The sequence below is a fragment of the Notothenia coriiceps genome, unplaced genomic scaffold (genome assembly GCF_000735185.1).
Source record: "Notothenia coriiceps isolate Sejong01 unplaced genomic scaffold, NC01 NC01_scaffold00019710, whole genome shotgun sequence".
In the NCBI taxonomy this organism is placed as follows: Eukaryota; Metazoa; Chordata; class Actinopteri; order Perciformes; family Nototheniidae; genus Notothenia; species Notothenia coriiceps.
Window position 1 is genome coordinate 1 of NW_011352411.1, and position 13,423 is coordinate 13,423.

At 39.4% G+C, this 13,423-nt stretch overlaps 2 protein-coding genes across 2 annotated transcripts; both read left to right on the plus strand.

Annotated features, from left to right (window-relative positions):
* The first annotated feature begins 1,253 nt into the window (after positions 1-1,253).
* LOC104952188 (RNA-binding protein 4.1-like) lies at positions 1,254-6,232 on the plus strand. The gene is made up of 4 exons (XM_010778958.1): positions 1,254-1,346; positions 3,242-3,672; positions 4,031-4,785; positions 5,160-6,232. Exons 2-3 carry the CDS (start codon positions 3,261-3,263, stop codon positions 4,768-4,770), a joined length of 1,152 nt encoding a protein of 383 aa, XP_010777260.1. The 5' UTR covers positions 1,254-1,346; positions 3,242-3,260; the 3' UTR covers positions 4,771-4,785; positions 5,160-6,232.
* Positions 6,233-6,771: 539 nt separating this feature from the next.
* Positions 6,772-11,427, plus strand: LOC104952189 (RNA-binding protein 4.1-like). The gene is made up of 3 exons (XM_010778959.1): positions 6,772-6,906; positions 8,370-8,793; positions 9,561-11,427. Exons 2-3 carry the CDS (start codon positions 8,388-8,390, stop codon positions 10,412-10,414), a joined length of 1,260 nt encoding a protein of 419 aa, XP_010777261.1. The 5' UTR covers positions 6,772-6,906; positions 8,370-8,387; the 3' UTR covers positions 10,415-11,427.
* The last annotated feature ends 1,996 nt before the right edge of the window (positions 11,428-13,423 follow it).

Sequence of the window (13,423 nt, forward strand, 5' to 3'; positions counted from 1 at the left end):
AGTTATATCATGAAAGTTACGGTGCTTATTAAGCATTTTAAAACGTATGTGGTAACTTGCCAAAGTGCTTTGTTTTGAACGTTCATCAGTATTATAATCAAAAAGAGAAATATGAACGTTAGTTTTTACTGAAATGATCAAATAAAGTCAACATTTCACTGAGCTGTGTGGAGTTTGTTCAACTTTTAAAAGATGTTTGAATGGTGATATACACCTTGATAGATGTTAAGGACTAACGTTTATAATAAATAAATGTGTATTTATTTTAAGATATTTTCATACAATCATACGTATTGGGATCATTTGTATTAATGTGGACCGGAGGGAGAGGGTGACGAGCATAAATTTCACTTTCCTTTTTTATTTCAATTACAACTTTGGTCACGAAGAATATGTTTCTCTGTTGTCCACGTTCATAAAGCATAAAACAACAGCATCAGAGCACGGTGCAGAGTCTCTAGATGAGTTTACAGTAGTCCCTCGTTCTTATTAAACATCCATGTTGTAGTCCGTTGTATAGAACACTGTAGTTTCCATAGTTTCACCACAGCAGCAGACGCACACAATCATAAACACGTCAGATAGTGAAAGTGCATTCGGATTCTCTAAAGTACCACAGTCTCTTCTCCTAAGTCCTTTTGAATTCTCCTATCCACTATCCCTTAACCTCGTGACGTTTCACTCAGAGGTCAAGGAATAGGAGATATAGGATTAGAATTTAGGAGCTAATTTTTGGATTATCGGAACGCAACCCTGGAAATCTTCGCTTTGCTTCCCCACAATGCAGTTCGGCGAAAAGCCAGACAAAGTGACGTCATCCCCATTCAAAGTCAATGGGCAGAGAAGCGTTGGAAGATTTTTTTTAAAGCTGCTGTGTGGACGTACCGTAAATCTCCACTACAAAAGGTATTAATTACATGTAGTAAAAGAACACGATATAAAACATTCTTGAAATACCCAAGTAGAGTAGTACCTCAAAATTGTATTTAAGTACAGTACGTCGCTACTTATTTACAGTAGGCTTACTTACTTCTTCTTTACACACTGCATTGTATGATTGGACAACCATACTTGCCATGCGAATTGGTTGCAGCTCTGCATCCTAAACAAGAAAGCCCAATTTCAATTTGACACTAGGTTTTCAAAGATATAGAACAAGTATTGTTGTATTCTGTAGTAATAGGCTATGTAGAATATGTTCGGTTACAGTACATACTTCCACTCGGTGGGTGGCGGTAATGAGAAGGACCATGAGCAGGACAGGGAGACATACAGACGGGAGAAGCTGAGCCGCCATTTCACTTTTCATTCATTAGGGTCGAGGCCTAAGTTACATCGTATAATTGGTGAGTTATAGAATATATGGTTGAAACGGTAAACTAACTGTTTAAGTTGGTATTGAAACCCTGACATCGTAGCGTTGTTTTATATGTGTTCTGAAAGGATATCTGCTGAATTAACAGGCATACTTTAACAAGTAAGCTGTTAGCTAGCTCAGCTAATATGTTAGCTTTCTGAATCCATACGCCTTCCTTTCGAAAACATTAGAACGCCATTACACTGATACATGAACGAGCATGGAAGACTTGCGCAATGAACATTATAACTACTGTAGTATGTTAAAACCGAGCGAGTAGTTCAGGCTGTAGCGTCATGCTAGATACTCTGCGAAGAATAATAAAGCTTAATAACTATTTTTAGCAAGCTAGCTTAGCCAGCTAGCACGACTTGTTTGCTGACGTTAGGCTTATCTATTACCTTTTTAATCAAACTACCCACAGTTGGTACATATAATAAAGTAGCATGCAAGGTTTAAAAACTCCTTCTTTAAGGCGAATACTGTATCACAAGTGTACACGCGAGCTTTCAGAGCTTGTAAACACTGTTGTGTATTTAGATTAGGCGGAAGTGTGTGTGTATGTATGTACACATTTATGGTACTTTACCCAAGTATTTTCATTTTTGCACTAGTTTATACTTCTACTCTACCACATTTCGGAAGCCAAACGCCGAACTTTTTTCTCCTACATTAATTTAACGGATTAATTTACTAGTTACTTTTCCAATTTTGACACTAAATACTTATGCAAAACCTTTAAAATGTGATTATTTGGTATAGATTAAACCATCCAATATTATATTTAAGCAACTAAGACCATGAGTGGGTCAACTGAAAATTAATTGCCAGCAATCTTGCTCAGAAGTTTTTTATTAAAAAATATTTCACAATTATAGCTTCTTAAATGTGAATATTTATTTAAAAAATATTAACATATTTTAATTTGTATATTGTAATGTGTACTTGGTACTCCCTATTCTTTGAGTACATGTTCCTAATCATACTTACATACTTACTTAAGTACCATTCTCAATGCATAACTTGAAATGTAGTATTTGTTCATTACTCAAGTAAAGAATCTGAATTATTTTTCAACCACTGTGCTTGGATAGTTTGCACCAGTGCCATACAAGTGCACGGAATTCATTGATAGGATACTTTGACACACATTCTTCAATATTGTAGGTTTGTCGCCTTTTTTGGTTTATTAAGGATGTAAGTTAATATTGTCCATATAATGTAACAGACCTGTCAGTCACATAATATACATCTGAACCACCAAACGGCAATCGTTTTTTTTAACAGAGTTCAACCTTATTTACCTACATGATGACTATTTAAAATAAGCCCTATGCCAAACGATTGACCTGTTACCTCAAATCATACATGTTTTAGGTACAAATTGAAAAAGACTAAACTACAGATCAAAGAAAGACAAAAAATGGTTATTGTTGTATTTAGATTTTTAGAATCCGATGGCACACTGGATAAAATTGAGCACACCATTTCGTATTTGTTTTAAGATTCAAAGGTTTATTGTCAAACATATACACAACTATGGTGAAATTATGTAATGATGAAAAACTTAAGTCGCAGGTTCCTCAACAGTGCAATTTAACATAAAACAATTAATTAAGTAACATCAGATCAATATTCAATAAATGATTGTAATGAAAAACATAAAATGAAAATACTTACTTCCATAAAGTAAGGATTTATTGCTGGTCTGTTGTATTTTAATGCATTAGTTTTTGCTAGATTTACCTAAGAAACTGGCAACCAAGTGTATTTATTAAGTACATCACTTTCCTTTTGACAGAGAGTTAGTGCTGACAACCCTGTTGACATTACATTGATTGGGGTTAAACAGAAGTAACTGACACATGTTTCTAATTCTTCCAGGATACACAGAACTACCACCATGGTTAAAATGTTTATTGGCAATCTTGCCTGCAACACTACACCCGAGGAGCTCCGAGAACTCTTCGAGAAGTATGGAAAAGTCACAGAAAGTGACGTTGTCAAAAACTATGGCTTCGTACACATGTCCAACATTTCTGAAGCAGAGGAGGCCATTCGAAACCTCCACCAGCTCCAGCTGAATGGCTGGCGCATGAATGTTGAGATGAGCAAAGGGAGGCCCAAGTCCACCACCAAACTACATGTCAGCAACCTCGGCGAGGGGGTTTCCAACCCTGTTCTGCGGGCTAAGTTTGAAGAGTTTGGTACGGTGGTAGAGTGTGACATAGTGAAGGACTACGCGTTTATTCACATGGAGCGAATGGAGGACGCCATGGATGCCATCAGTAAGCTGGACAACACGGCCTACAAAGGTGAACTCTTTGGCAGGGGAGAGCTAGTTGTCTTTGCTGTCTATAAAAACAAATTTGGATTCTGATCTGTCGCTGTACCGCTCTCATGAAAAGTAAAATCCACTGGCTTTTTTTCCAACATTGACCATGTGGACTGAAAGTGATCCCTTGTAATTTTGACGGTGTCTTTTGTGAAACCAGTGGCAGTGTTACTGGTGAATAGGCTCTGGCATAAAATCTCCTGCACCTGGCGCGGAAGGTTATTTCGCTTTGCTCAGTGATTTTCGGTAAAATGCATTTAGCGTGTTTAATAGTCGGTAAGAGCCTTTTTCGTGTCAGAAATCCTCGGTCTCATGCGTGTCTTCTCTCTCCTTACAAGGCAAGCTGATGAGCGTACAACTGTCCACCAGTCGGCTGCGCACGGCCCCAGGAATGGGAGAACATACCGGCTGCTATGTCTGCGGGAAACATGGTCACTGGTCGAAAGATTGTCCAGTCAGTCGGAACGGTAGCCACGGTGAAGGCTCAAGAGGTCACAGCAGCCGGGCCCCCCCACGCAGTCCCCCGAGTTATGGCAGGGGCAGCTATGAGATGCCCTCCCCTCCAGCTGAATACAGGAGTGGCTCTGCGTATAGTCGCTCTAGTTACATGGGTGGGTTGCCGCCTCCCCCTCGTAGGCTCAGCGGCTACAGCCCTGAGCTGGGGGAGCGGTACGCAAGCAGAGCGCCAAGCTCCTACGCCGAGAGGTCATCAGTGTATGACCGCGACCGCCTCTATAGCAGTGTCGACTATTATGAGAAGTACAGAGATCGGCCATACGGCTCAAGCTATTTTGAGGGTCGCCGAATGTCCTATATTCCTCCTCCTCCCCCACCCCCTCCTTCCTCCTTCTCAAAGCTCTCCTCCAGTATAGATGCGTATGAACGTCGGGCACTGCCCCCCTCGCCATCGGCTGCAGCATACTACGCACGAGACCGCAGCCCGATCAGACGGGTGCCGGTCTCCCCATCAGGTTACGCCTACGAGCGAACACGGCTGTCCCCGGTGTCGGCCACCAGAAGCTCCTACTCTGCCCCCAGACCCAGGGATAATTACACACCACGCTATGCGCCTTACTGAAGACTGGGTGCCAAGGTGAGCAACGTGACATTGTATGATACTACTTCTGTTCTCTGAACAGAGGCCCACTTTACTGTACAACGTTACCAGTCAGTGGGCACTGAGATCACAATTAGCTTTGTAACTTGGTTTTTAAGATACTGATTCCTTTTAAGCTATGGTGCTGATAATGGCAGAGTCAAATAAGGTTTAAGGATAATGAAAATCTTTTTTGTTTTTAATTTTTAATTTGAACAAATACAGAAGCTAGTGCACACAACGGCTCTAAATATATTTAAGTTACTAAAGCCTTAACCTCTTTACTACACAGCAATTTTTATTTGAGTATGGTTCATCTTTATGCCCTAGTTTGAACCCTTTGTCTAAAAACGGTATTTGCTCTCTTTCAGGTCTGTTTGTGAACTCCAGGACTCTTCCTCTGCCGTCATTTCTCGAAGCTACGTGATTCCATCAGTCGTGTGTGCTTCGAAGATAAGAATTGCGGTTATTATATTGGAAATTGTGTCGGCATCTTCCAGGCGCCTGAGATGCCAGTTGCCCGCAGATGAATCGTCCTTTCAATCACATTTACATAACCTGTTTTCAATAAGGACTGACTGCACCATTTTACATTAATGATGTATCTAACAGTAATTAGCTGACTTTTTTTCTTACCTGTGTTTCTTCCTCACGTTAATTGAATTGTTAAATCCAGTACATGTTTGGCTCCTGTTTCTTGTTTAGAAGAAGTGTTTATGTTTCTTTAATATATCAAAATGTACCTACCTTTTTTGAATGGAATGAGGGTTAACTGATGTTTCATCAGTTGTTGTAGTACAGAATCTTGCCAATGGCAAGATATATAGACTTGATCTGAGTCACTTATATGGATGTGGATAAAGATTAATGTTTGTACCCAAATGATGATAGTTGGTGTTTGTTAAATGTGCTGTGTTACTGAGATTCACATTGAACACAATAGAGAAAAACATCCATATCCATGCAACTGACAACTCCAATTGTGACACTGAGTTAGTTTCTATGGTAAGCAGATCATCTCAAACCTTCCAGCTTAATTTTTCTTCCAGTTTTAATCAATTTCTAAAAAATATATAATTTACACATTTGATAACACTTATGAAGTGTCTGTTGATCTGAAGTCAACATTTCATAACAAGGGACACCATACAAAAAGTCAGCTGTCATGCAATGTGCAACTACATAACATTTTGTGTATGCTTTCTGTCTATGTAATGTTGCACACTTTGCCAACACAGAATAGTCTGTTATCTCCTTACTTTTATTTGGGATGGATGTTTTTTTGTGTCCATACTAGTATAACCAGCACTTGTGTTCTCTGGAAGGTGCCTTTGGTGCTTTTTACAGTTTGTATTTTTCATACTAGCTGTATACGTACTAGCATAGCCTACATCTAAAATGAATATAATTTTGAATAAACCAAAACTGTTTTTGGTGACATTTCTTTCAGTTCTTTCTTTAAAACCCGATTTAATGTTGTCAGGTTTAGTATGTAGTGGAAATACCAATTTGAGAAACTAATAATCCACATACTGACTCACATGGATTCAAAAGTCCAAATATTGCTTGTTATTAAGTAGCAACCATTGGGTATATTAATGTCGGACCAGGGTAAAAACAATGCAACATTTACATTAATGTTAACAAGCCTGGGGTTTAGGACCCTCAGAGGGTAACATATATGTATAGGTAGGCTAAAAACAGATTGTTAATATAAAGAATGCTAATCTGTTATTCACATTTATGTAAACTGTGATTATGGGCTGCTCTTCTTAAACAAGGGGCTGTTCTGTCAAGTATTAGAAGATACACCGTTTTTATTTATATTTTTAAAGGGAATTATAGGGTTATCACATCACTAGTGATATGTGATTTACTTGTTGGCGTTTTTATTATTTTCACTCCAATATTTAAAAAAAAAAAGAAGTCTTGTCTCATATCAACATGATGGCGTAGCATTTGGCGCTGTAACGATAGTCTCTCCTTGCTTTGAGAGTTAGCTGCCTGATCCTGCTATGGTGTTTGCTTGCTCATGAATTGCTAACGTCAGTCAGTCGTAAAGGGTTCAATCGTCATTCATTCTCCGAGGGAAGAGACGCTCATCGCAGTTTTAAATAGGTAAGAATGTAAACATCACATATTGAACGTTATCTAAAGGCTTATTTGTAATCAAAACTGTCCAATACACAGACTGACGCTAGCTAGGCTAAACAGTGGTATCAAATGCGTGTTTTGTAAAATGTATGGATACGCTAAGCTAGTTTACGGACTAACGTTTAACCTACCACGTGTTTAGACAAGACATTTGGTTAAAACTGCATGTTAAAAGTCTTGCTTATGATTTAAATCAAATATGATGATTTAGCTAGCGTTATACGAAATACATTTTATGCCACTATGTTTCTAACTCGGCTAGCATCATTAGCAGCTAACGAAAGAAGATGTAGATACACGGTTTGCTGTGAATGGGAGAGTGATGTGTAAGTGTCCCTTTTGTGGAGTAATTCCAGAGCTGGAAAGGTAGGCCTTTCTATACAAGCAAGAGATAAGCAATGCAAATCCACACTGTGTTCTACAGACGAACATATTTACTAATAATTCTTCTTTTGAGGATATGCACTTTTTCATAAAGCATTGAACTCACAGCTGGGGCCCTGAACCATGGATATATGAAGAGAACTGGATACAGTCAGAGGTGGAAGATCTTACAAGAAAATACAAGATGGAGTAAAAGTACCAGAATGTAGTAATACTCTTACAATTGAAAGTCCTTAATTTACCAAAAGTAAAATAACTCATTATGCATATGGCCAATTTCGAGATATATAAAAAAATATGTTGTGATTTTAATTATGGATGCATTAATACGTTTATTATAGCTGGTAAAGGTTGAACTTTTTTGTATTTATTTATTTACTGCTGGGTAGTTTGTGAATTTAGTCCAGTGTTAAGTAAATTCTTATTTAAGTGTTGATTATGTTTTATAGCATTAATCAAAATCTGTAAAGTAACTTAAGGTATTAAATAAATGTAGTGGAGTAAAAGTACAACATTCTGAAGTATAGTGGTGTTGCAGTACAAAGTAGCGGAAAATGGAGATACTCGAGTAAAGTACCTCAAATAAAATAAATTAAGATAAGATGGACATTAATTAATCCCCGTAGGGAAATTCATGTGTCCGGGCAGCAACGGAATAAGAAGATGCACAGATGTTACACATGGAATATACACGGAATTGTACTTAAGTAAAGAACTTGAGTATGTGTACTTAGTTACTTTACACCACTGGGTACAGTGATAGAGGCGGTGCACGTTTACTACTAACAGAATATTATTTTGTTTTGCAATATTATATGCCATTAACATTGGTTAAACAAAACTGACCCACAAAATATGTCTTGACGAACTAAAATAATCTGTATATATCCATTGATCATTCATTGTTGTCAAAGTTCATCTTGTGATGGTCTAGTTAGTATGATTAATTATCACTTGAATTAGGTTAAATCAATTGGTCAATGTCAAAGTAAATATAATTGTGATACCAGTAACCTTGATATCTTATTCTCCCTTACCCTTAGTGACGTGGGAGCTCCACAATGGTGAAAATATTCATCGGGAACTTGTCACCAGACACAACATCGGAAGAACTTCGCTCTCTCTTCTCCCAATATGGCAAGATTGGAGAATGCAGTATTGTCAAGAACTACGGCTTTGTGCACATGGATGACAAAGCGGAGGCGGAAGAAGCCATCAGCAACCTCCACCATTATGAGCTAAATGGCCAGCCCATGAATGTAGAAATGAGCCGTGGCAAGTCAAGAGGATCCACTAAACTACATGTTGGCAACATTGCCTGTACCAACCAGGAGTTGAGGGCCAAGTTTGAAGAGTTTGGCTCTGTGTTAGAGTGTGACATAGTAAAAAACTATGCTTTTGTTCACATGGACCGGATGGAGGATGCCTTGGAAGTCATTAATCATTTAGACAACACAGCTTTTAAAGGTGAACTCTTGGGGTGGGATTAATGGGGATTTAACCATATATATGTAGTATCAAGAATATTTCAATATGTGAATTGATAGGTAAGTTACAAACATACCCACAGGTAAGTGAAGAGTGAAAAAGGAAGAGAAGTTGAAGAAAGTATGGTCACGCTTTTTATTTTAAAGCTGGCATTCGTAATGCTCGATTGTTCTAAAACACGTGGGCACCTACTGGAATTTATGATTGCCTTGTAGAATCACCTCTTTACTGGATGTTAATGCAAGTAATGAATAACAAAGCATATCTGTATTTTTACAAATCAAACTCAATGGCATAGGCCCATTAGGGGCCGGGTGAATACTAGAACAGATGAGCGTGCGGTCCTGTTTTCCCTTATTTGGTTTCCGCACACAGGTCACGTTTGACCGCGGTGTCATTGATTTCCGGTTGCACATGCATATGATTACATCTTTGTCACATGGACACTCTTTGCTACCCAGACATGGAAAGAATCCTTTGAGCTGTGTTTAAGCACTAGCTGATTCAAATAGCAATCTAACATTTAACCTTCCATTATAACACGATGCTTTTTTAAAGTTCCCTTTCGCCATTGCAAGGGGGTAAGAATGTGTGAAAAGTTACGGATTTCAGCTTTAATTACAATATTTTGCAAGCTTTATGACTGACTAGGATTAGGAGACTTTGTTTGCCAGGCAGGAAATGTCTAATATATATATTTTAAATAAATGCTGGCACAAGTCTTTATTGAGTCTTTTCTTTTCAAGGCAAACTGATGAGCGTGAAGCTTTCGACTAGCCGCCTGCGTACTGCGCCGGGAATGGGAGACAGATCGGGTTGTTATCGTTGCGGGCAGGAAGGCCACTGGTCCAAAGAATGCCCTCTAGACCAAAACGGATACCACAGAAACGGCTCAGAGCCAAAGTCTGATGGATACGATACTTCGAGATTTGGCGGGCGTGCTCACAATCGGGGTTATCCGGACTTCAGTGGCGATCCAGATTATGCTGGCGGCTATGCTCCTGTGCATGGTTATTCCCGGGGTTCTGGTCACAGCAGCAGCATGGCAGGGTACGGAAGGGGTTCGGGCTACGAGAGTGCAATGAGATACGGGCCGCATCCAGATTATGGCATATGCGCTGTTCCTGAACATAGCATGGCTCGGATGTATGGCAGTGAGGCGGCATACAGGAGCAACGGCTCGGTCTATGGCGCGGTACCACCCTACCCGATGCGGCGGTCGCCTTACGACGAAAGGGACCCGTACGGGGTTGTGGACTACTACGAGAGGTACAGGGTCAATTCTTATGGCGGCAGTTATTTTGAGGAACGTCGCACTGTCCCGTTGCCAGCTCCATCCACGCCTTCCACAGCGTTAATGCGGGAACGTCTGCCCCCCTCTAGCCTCGACCCATACGAGTGTCCTCCCCTCCCTCATCCACCAGCCCCAGTCTCCGCATACTACGCACGTGACCGGAGTCCGATTCGGAGAGTCCCTATCGAGGCAGGTGGATATGCATATGAGCGCTCACGCCTTTCTCCGGTCCCCGCACTACCAAGAAGTTCTACCTATGACCATCTGCGGGATCCCGGTGCCGATCGGGCAAGATATGCATACTAATCCTTGTCCAATACAGCCAGGTGCGAGCTGTCTGATATTTAGTGGGTAGGATAGCCTAAGTGCCATTGGAATCACTGAAAATGTAAAGTAAACATTACTTGTCATTTGTAATATCAAAGGCAAAAATCCGCCCTCTTTGTATGTAAAGCGTTTGGGCAGTAAGATTACTATACAGTTTACAAACCATAATAGTCAACGAGTAGATTCCAATGTGGATGGTTATCTGCCCTCACATGCTATGATCTCATTCCAGGTACTTTGAAATGCAGTAAAAATAATGCTCTGTTGACACCTGTCATTGTCCTTGTTACTTGTTTTGGTATTGGTGCAGCTCAGGCTTAGCCTAAGTGCCGATACTAGGTTAATTTCACTCGTGTTGGACGTCTATTCAAGAGACTAGAAGAACTGAATTGTTGCCCCTCTAAAAGTAGCTATATGTTTTTACACTATTTAGACTCTGTTAATAAAAGCAAATGCAATGAGTGCATGGTGCATGTTTTAAAGGGAACCTTTGTTTCACTAATTGAGTTTTTTTTTTTTTCAGCAAAATCTAGTATTTTACCATATTCATTTTACTGTTTGTGCGAATTCATTGTTATTAGATAAGTGAAGCAATGCGAAAACAAAATTGAATACTGTATGCTTCCCCACTTACGTTGTTTAACCTGTGGGTTTAAATGTCACACCTGTACCAAATATAGACCTGCACAAAAAAAATGGTTAGACTTTTTTTATTTGGTTTATATCAAACATTTTGTGAAATTAAGTTGAACTTTATATCCATCTGCATTGTGATGTTTTTATCGGTAGGTGCTTTACTTTCATTATAGATAATAGATTTCAATTGCTGTGATAAGTATGAGGCTTCGCAACTTAAAACACATGTTGTTGAGTTTCATAATGAATATGACCTAAAATGTCTATGCTGTTTGTTTCGATTTCTAATGAAGAGGATACAAATAAAATTAGTTTCTCTAAAGCCTGAAAAATTTGAACTGTATGTTTGTTGTGCTGAGTCATCTGTCAAACCAAAGGCCTGTTCTACGAAGCAAGATTTGGGGTTAGCGAGGTAACTTCAGGGTTAACTGGGTTTTTGGTCCAACAACGCTGGTTCACTTCTTACTGGGGTTAATCTCCATTGTAATTTCGGTTGAACACCTATCCTGCTCCGGAGCAGGATATGTTCGGGATTAGAGTTAGTTAAACCAGATCACTCCAAGATACCCACGGTATGTGGAACAGGCTTCGTACTAGTACAGAGGCCTGTAATACGAAACTGGTTAAACCTAACCTGGATATGTTTGAGTTAGCCGGTTGGCCTAATCCAAAACATACGCGCTCTCGCTAAATGGTACTACGACGCGGGTTATCAAGTGGATCGCTCAAGCCAGCCGTGTCCTATCTAGTTAGGTGCGCGTTCACATGAAAGGGGTGGTATATGGAGCATTCAACCAATCACAAACATGGACAAGCGTACTGACAGCGCAGCGTCATTCTTCCTGAATGAAAAGTCAACTATAATATTAGACATATGAAGAAGTTAAACTTTAAACATCCATGACTTAAACACTGTATCCAGGATAAAAGCCACATAGCTGCACCTGCAAGTTGAATACAGCTGGTAAAAGAAAAAGTGTTTGAATGCGTACTAATTTGAGGCTGGCTCCATTTTTAAACCTCAGCTAGTCATTAAAAAGACACAGTAGTGACTAAAAAAGCTAATGTTAAACTTTAATACCAAATCAGATAAATCAAAGACGAATTAGAATAATGTAGTTCTTTTATCTGCTCATATGTTCAACAATTTTCAGCTCGGGGCGCTTAGAGCACTCCCGTCCAAATGTGACCATCAAAACCCATAAACCCACTGCAATCAAATCAATAAAATACTAAAGGCAGATGATTGCTGGCTCTAAAAGTGGCATGTCCTGTGGCATTATTACTATAAATAAACCAGAATAGCGAAAGAAATATGAAACACTCCAATAAAAATAGAGACAATGCTTCATTGACTCACAGTCCACAGCACTATTTTCAGAGAGCTCATCATTGCTGTGTGCACCTGTGCTCCTGTTGCCTTAAGGCATGCTGAGCATCTGAATGCTTTCTGATCCACAAGGTCAGACAGACAGTAGCGGCGTTAAGACAGCTCACACACACACACAGACACACAACAGGGATGTGAGAGTCTTACATTATTCAAGAGTAGACAAAACCCAGACCTGGTAACTTTTCAAAGAGTGAGAGAGAACGTTTCTCTGTCAGGAGAGCCCCCCGGGTCCACCAACGCCAACGATTTCACATTCTGACCACTCTGAGTCTGAATACACACAACACAAAGACTCCTACGAACAGGCCAGGACAGATGAACTGCAGGGAAGGCAGGGGTTTTACTACTGCAGGTATGTGATGGAAGTGTGTTACATTAAACCTAATTCTGCCAAATATGGCCCCAGTTAAAATAGAAACAACTAAAAGAAACAGAAAACTTTTTAAGAATTATATTAGATAAGAAAACAATTTTAAAAACACATCCTGGTGACCGCAAAGACTGACGCATCTGGGTTTCTTTGGTATTTTGGACTATTTCTACATAGAAAAGCTCAAACGCAAGTTTATTTTCTATCCATTAAACATATTTTTTCTTTATTTCAGAGAGAAAATAATCTGACATTCATATATTTGGTTATGTATATAAGCATCTTATGGTGTTTACATTAGCTGATTATCTGTTAGAGATCTGAAATACGTTATTTTGGATCTCAATACACTTTACTGCAGGTTATGTTGGGTCGTTATGCCTTAAAAGCTTAAAATAGACTTACATCCCTCGATGCTATCAATGCTGTGTCAGTGATTTATTTGTACACAAAATAGTACATTTCTGGGTCAGACACTGAATTATGAACTAGATCAGGCAGGACATTCTGCTGCATACAAACAAGCACCATAACGAACAGTTCACTGAGCATGCATTTCAGTGTACTTTGGCATGTGCGTTAAAATGCT

What these genes read in the sequence shown, in the direction of transcription:
- LOC104952188 (XM_010778958.1), top strand. Translation starts at nt 3,261, where the DNA reads ATGGTTAAAATGTTTATTGGCAATCTTGCCTGCAACACTACACCCGAG. An exon ending in GGACAACACGGCCTACAAAG is followed by an intron (nt 3,673 to 4,030) that starts GTGAACTCTTTG and finishes TCTCCTTACAAG; the next exon opens with GCAAGCTGATGAGCGTACAA.
- LOC104952189 (XM_010778959.1), top strand. Translation starts at nt 8,388, where the DNA reads ATGGTGAAAATATTCATCGGGAACTTGTCACCAGACACAACATCGGAA. An exon ending in AGACAACACAGCTTTTAAAG is followed by an intron (nt 8,794 to 9,560) that starts GTGAACTCTTGG and finishes TTTCTTTTCAAG; the next exon opens with GCAAACTGATGAGCGTGAAG.